At 47.4% G+C, this 6,000-nt stretch overlaps 2 protein-coding genes across 4 annotated transcripts in view; both read right to left on the bottom strand.

Annotated features, from left to right (window-relative positions):
- LOC126578913 (juvenile hormone esterase-like) overlaps window positions 1–2,348 on the bottom strand; it is a 4,941-nt gene extending 2,593 nt beyond the window's left edge. Inside the window, exons 1-2 of one of the 3 annotated variants that reach the window (XM_050241944.1) lie at window positions 2,220–2,348; window positions 199–638 (exon numbers count right to left, since the gene is read on the bottom strand). In XM_050241944.1, the coding sequence (XP_050097901.1) occupies window positions 199–489 (291 nt within the window). In that variant the 5' untranslated portion in view covers window positions 490–638; window positions 2,220–2,348. Of the gene's footprint in view, window positions 1–198; window positions 639–772; window positions 863–2,219 lie in introns of those variants that run through there. The other 2 variants (XM_050241943.1, XM_050241945.1) reach the window with 2 other exon arrangements.
- LOC126576747 (uncharacterized) overlaps window positions 1–5,764 on the bottom strand; it is a 10,866-nt gene extending 5,102 nt beyond the window's left edge. The window contains exons 1-4 of the mRNA XM_050238051.1: window positions 5,756–5,764; window positions 5,549–5,674; window positions 4,882–5,470; window positions 199–509 (exon numbers count right to left, since the gene is read on the bottom strand). Coding sequence (XP_050094008.1) covers window positions 199–509; window positions 4,882–5,470; window positions 5,549–5,674; window positions 5,756–5,764 — 1,035 coding nt within the window. The remainder of the gene's footprint in view (window positions 1–198; window positions 510–4,881; window positions 5,471–5,548; window positions 5,675–5,755) is intronic.
- Window positions 5,765–6,000: the final 236 nt, after the last annotated feature.

The raw sequence follows: 6,000 nt of genomic DNA, 5'->3' as shown, positions 1-6,000 counted from the left end.
CAACGATCGATGACTGTAGTGATTATGACGTGATCGAGCCAGTGGACGCTAATTAGTGGAAGGGAAAATGCCACAGAGCCCATAATTTGCATTGAATCGTCTGTTATTGCTCCTAGACATGGGAACAACGCATCGTTTAATCGACTTTAAATGGCTCTAGACATTAAAATGATCGCGCCGCCTGTGACCGGTACTTACCGCAAATCGAAGATCACCGACCGGTGGCTCTGCGAACGGTATGCCAAGGAAAGCTTCGAATGATTCCGCCGGCTTCATGCCACCCATGAACGTGCCCAGGATACACCCATCCTGGATGCACACTCTTGGAGGCACCTCTTGGCTCCACTGTTCTTTGGCGTTGCAGGAACTGTTGGGTTGCGGCGTTGTCCTGTCCTTCAGCAGAGAACTCTGCTGTCCGTGCACACCACACAGTGTGACCGCAAACAACAGCACCAGCGCCAGCGCCCACATCACCAGGAGCTGGGACATTTTTAGCAACACTTTCTCGTCTCGTGAGGACACCAACTAGCACAGGCACGTTCCCCGTCGTAGGTGGTCCGCTTGCGTACGGTGACTGCACGCGTCCACTTCCGAGCACGCCGCTTCTAGATGAGCTTCTCGGTCACTGTACCTATATACTAGCCCGGAGCAACGGACAAAGAACAAAACAAACACACAACGCGTAATGATTATTTGTGCGAAAAGATAAACAAACAAATTCCACCCGCACGCACACACACACACTCGCACGCGCGATATCGGCGACGATTACTTTCGATTTCGCGGCCTCATTACTGATAACGGGGAACGCTGCTCGCGGTGTGACGCGACGCGATCTAGAGCGTGATCCGCTCGATCTTACGGCACGAAGTGGACTGAGGCGCCTCGCGACGGCTCGCGGATAAGAACGCGCGAGATGAAGTCGCACCGGGGCCGACTAGCGGGCCCCTCCCCTGCGGTGGCGCCTCGCTCGGACAGTTGAAAGGAAGCGCGAGCACGAACGCGACACTTTCGTAGACGCTGAGCTGCTCCCCGAGAGGCGGGGGCGCACGCGTGCAGTAGCCGATCGTACCGATCCGCTTATCGCGAACGCGTCTCTCTCTCTCTCTCACTCTCTGCGATGGCCCACATCCGCACGGCGTCGGTTGCCGTATGCGTACGCGTGCCACCAAACGGCTCCACGTGTTACTCCCGCACTCTCTCGCGTTCTCACTTCCGCTCCCCGTCCGTCTCTTGTTAAGATAGTACGGGCCGATTCCATTTTCGGTACCTTCGGTGTCTTATTATCGATCACCAGCAACACCGGCCATGGGATGCTGATAACAGCCGCTGGTTGGTAGCTTTTTGTCCGATAAGACTTCGAAGAAAGTGGCTCGTGATACTACGGGGGTTTGGGCGCACGTGTAGTGGGTGGGTATGTTGGCGAATTCCAAAAAAAAAGGGGCTGCCAAATCATCGAAGCGCGTCACTGAATCTGAATGCACCAAGGAAGCTACCTTATTGATCGTCTTTAGGCTATTTTCGTGTCCCACTTTGATTTTGACAAAAAATCTGCAGTTCTGTTCTTCAACGAGTCATCGAAGAAGCAGATGCTTACAGTGGTTGGCAACATTAGGAAGTCGTGCCAAGCAACCATTGGTTAAAAAGTGTTCATCGAGAACGGTTCGTTTCAGCAGCAGACAGTTTCTACAAGCTTGTCTTCAAAGATTTTATCATCTTGAAGCACAACCAACGTTACAATTCTACATCGATAAACAAATTACTAACCGAAACTGGTGTCATCTAGCGGTAACAATCCCGCGTTAAGATTAGGAACGAATCCGGCTTGTTCTCTCGTGTGTCAGGTGTAGCTCCGGGTTGCCTGGCCTGGCTTAGCTGGCAATGGGGTTCAGCTGAGTAAATACCATGGTTTCGGTAAAAAAAAACATTTCGGTTAGGCTGTAGGTCATACAACACCCCGGTGCACTACTAATGGTTCTGGATGTGTGGATTACTTTGCTTCCGTATGAGAGAATAAGGGAAAGCAATAGCGCCACATAAATAATTAACGTAAAACAACCATGCTCGATGATTTTTATTACAATTGATCAAATCGATAACACCAGACAAAATCATCTGCATAACATTTGCATTTTTTCGTTTTCGCTTCGAACGTATGTCTATTAAAATGATGATCCATCTGCTAGGGAATATTTTTAAGTTGCTAAGATACTACTTACGGTTTAAACCGCGAAAATTGGATGATCTCGCACACTTTCACTTTCAATACGATACGTAGAACGAGATTGCCGTTTACTGGGATGTGCCGTCAACCGTCAGCCCAACAAGACATCCAGTATCACGCACCGTTGCATACTGTAGCGTTCGTCCTCGGCAGATGGATCTTTTATATGGGACCGCTCCTCGTGTTCCGTTCTGCAAATGCAACGCATCGCGACGCAGCACGATGCAGTGCTCGTGGCGAGGATGACGATTTCACTTACAAATGTAACTTCTGAACGCATCGTGCGACTACCTCAAGTCTCTCTCTCTCGCTCTCCCTTTCGCGGTGAGAGGAAGAACACGCATATATGCAACTCGTGCTCGTGGTTGGAGTTTGTTTTTGCAAAAACAGAAAAGTTTGTGTATATGCTCCAGTTACATTCCTGGAGATTAATCTTAACTTACGTCCAGGGGGAGCACGCGCGCGCGTGTAAGAAATTGAGCGAATTGTGTCGCCTACTAATTGATCCTTTCGCTCCGTACTAGCAGCTTTCGTGCATGCGCACACGAGTAGTGGGTCGGTACGGCCGTGTGTGACAAACCTGTTCGACGGGTTACTTAGATCGTCTACGCAAGCGTAGTAAACGGTCAATTAATGGTCCTTGTTCTGCATCACGCCATCTTTTTACCATTATTATTCCGCATACTACTTGACACGTGCGTTCTCATTTGTGCCAAATTTTATCTTCGAACTTTATTCAACGATCCCCCCTGTCCGTCAATGCCGGGCAAGAAGAAGCTCGGCCATTGTTCACCCCAAACACGCGAGCGAGGAAATCGACGGAGCAGAATAATTTGTGCCAGACAGTCTCAAGTGACTCGTTTCGTGCTCCTTCGCTCCTCCATTCTTTGCATACGCTTTGTATACTGCATCGAAATAACTGACCCACATTTTTTTGGGGAGAGTGCAAAAGTGCATCTACATTGATGGCATCACTTCTCCGCCATCACTGCCATCCCCTGGTTCTGGTCAGAATGGTGGGTAAAAGCAAAAGTGCCAAAAATGTGTGAAATCGGACCGAACAGCCGAAGCAGACGGGACACTGCAGTGTCATTTAATCTGTTTGATTTGCAACCCTTCGCTGGCACCCGCTGCATAACCTCATTCTTTAGCTGGTTCAGTGGTGGGACGGTGTCAGAAGCTTGTATTTGCCATCACGTGTCGTTGATGGTCTGGAATCGGTACATAAAAAAGCCATCTGTGACTGGACTCACTTTCATCGGTCACAGTTCAACGTTATCAGTAACTGTTTGGTGATTCCGTTTCTTTTCCTGCCCGGCCGAGTTAAAAATACGATTTCAGTAATGTGATAGTCAGTGTAATCTTCCCGTCCCTATCGTCTGCTGAAAGGCTTGCAGCGTTCGTTTATCAGTCTGGCTTGATTGTCTTGTAGAAACACGGTAGCACATTAACATTTCAGTGATTAGGGCATTTTTTTCGGTTGATTCATGGTCACAATTCCATTTATGTTTTAATTAGAATGCCTAGATTGAAAACAGCTTTGAGTTTCATTGTTTTTCGCATTCTGCAAAACTCGTTTATTTGAAAAATCTGCTACCATCCTTTAATGTATTACTAACATCCTTCAATGTATATTTATAAATGTCTTGCGGATAGTCTGGACTAGTACGAGCCTCCAGTCTTGTAATAATTACTCCAAAACTTGAACATCTCCTCATCTAAGCCGGATGTATGTTTAAGGACTGGGCGATTAATGCTGTTGGAATTCCTGAAGCGGACCACCGAGCAGCTTTGTCCAATACAAGAGCCAACCTTAGCAGCACTTCTCGTTGAGGCAAAATCGATGAGAAACTTGATCCATTGTCGAGACATTTCGGCCTCGGGTGAGCCAACCGGAAAGCTGACGGGAAAAAACAACGGCTCCCGGAAAATGTAAATTATTTCATCACTATGGGTTAATCCATATGCCTTGCCAGTACTGTCTTCGGCTGAATATGATTCACTCCCTTTGAACTCGAACGAATAGACACTGGTGGGTTGCGGCTTGCGGTTCGCTAGCTGCTGCTTTATGCTGCCAACCATTGGATAGAGGAACCATGACTCCGAGATCAACTAAGGGGTGGGAAGAAAATGCGATCATTTACAGGTTAGTTCAATAACACCTGTAACCCAATTTTCCCATTACGCTGGTGGCCACAGACTTACTTGAGTCGCCTGCTCGTAAAGATCCTCTGAAATCCACGGTCCTGCGGTATTATTATCATGATAAAACCGTTGCCGTAACTCTAGCATCATCGAGAGTGTTATGGTTTTGCTGCTTAGAATCAGAGGCAACTGCCGAATGAATTGGGCGCTGTTCGCATTTACTATTAGACTACTGTTAAGAGCCATCTGTACAGCGACCGATCCATCCGTAGGAATGGCTCCTGTAAGCCAGGGGACTCCTTTGTAATCGCCACGATTCCAAATATCTCGTGGGTCTTCCACCAGGAACGGTTCTGACGCTTCTCGTGGCTCAATAGTTGGACGATACATGGTGAACGAAATGTCTCCTGGTTTTTTCAGCTTATCAACGGCAGTAACTAGCGATTCCGCTGGTATTGTTCGCAGTTTACTAATCAGCTCGGCGGTAGAGAGTGTATCGGCATCCACAATACCGACAGCCTTCGCTTGTTTTCGAGCCGTTTCAAGAGGATTGACCATGGGAACGCTCCAAAGAGACAACGCACTTCCGCTCATGGAGATAGCACGCTGGAACAAGCCTCGGCTCATGGGACTAAGCATGTGATACTGTACGCTAGCTCCACCAGCGCTTTCTCCAAAAATGGTGATTAGTTGAGGGTCTCCTCCGAATGCACGGATGTTCTTTTGAACCCAGCGCATTGCCAGAACCTGATCCTTCATACCAAAGTTGCCCGAAGCCGAGAGGTCACCGGTGGAAAGGAATCCTAATACGCCCAGTCTGTACTGGATGGTAACGACAATCACTCTCCTGGTAGTCATCAGCTTAATTGGATCACGCGTAAAGTTATTTGCCCCACCCAAACTGAAGGCTCCTCCATGAATGTAAAACATCACTGGCAGGAGACCAGCATTCTCAAATGTACTACGCGAAGGTATAAAAACGTTGAGATAGAGACAATTTTCATCTCTATAATAAGATATTCGTGACTTTTTCTGAGGGCACACTGGTTTCAGGTGAGTAGCATCATATGTTCCATTCCACGGATCTTTCGGCACAGGATTCTGGAGGATAGGAAAACACGATGTTGATGACATAATACACGATAGTTTTTGTAACGATTGTGCTCGTTGATATCCTACCGCAAATCGAAGCTCACCGAGCGGAGGCTTTGCGTATGGAATTCCGTAGAAGGCCGAGTAAGTTTGATTCCCATTATCTATCGTGGTTGTACCTTTTATACAACCATCACTGATGCAAACGAATGGCTGTTCATCGTATGATTGGGCCCGAGTGGAGTAGTAAGACAAAACCAGGAGACATATGGACAATGAAACTGTCACGCGAACTCCAGCCATCCTCATAGTTGAGTTCGATTACACAACACTATCACCTACTCAGATGATATAGAATCACACTTTCACAGCAGTGTTTACGATGGAGGTATAATTTTACAACTGAACATCAACTTTTACGAGTTGCTCCTTTTATATGAATGCTGAGCCATCATAATCGGATTTGCTTTGGTGTAAGTCTCCCGAAGGAAATTAACAGCTTTCTCTAGAGCAAAACAAGTTCAGGCTGATAGAGTGGA

The sequence above is a fragment of the Anopheles aquasalis genome, chromosome 3, assembly GCF_943734665.1.
Source record: "Anopheles aquasalis chromosome 3, idAnoAquaMG_Q_19, whole genome shotgun sequence".
NCBI lineage: Eukaryota > Metazoa > Arthropoda > Insecta > Diptera > Culicidae > Anopheles > Anopheles aquasalis.
The sequence above is the reverse complement of the archived record's forward strand: the minus strand, read 5'-3'. Positions and strand labels throughout refer to the sequence as shown.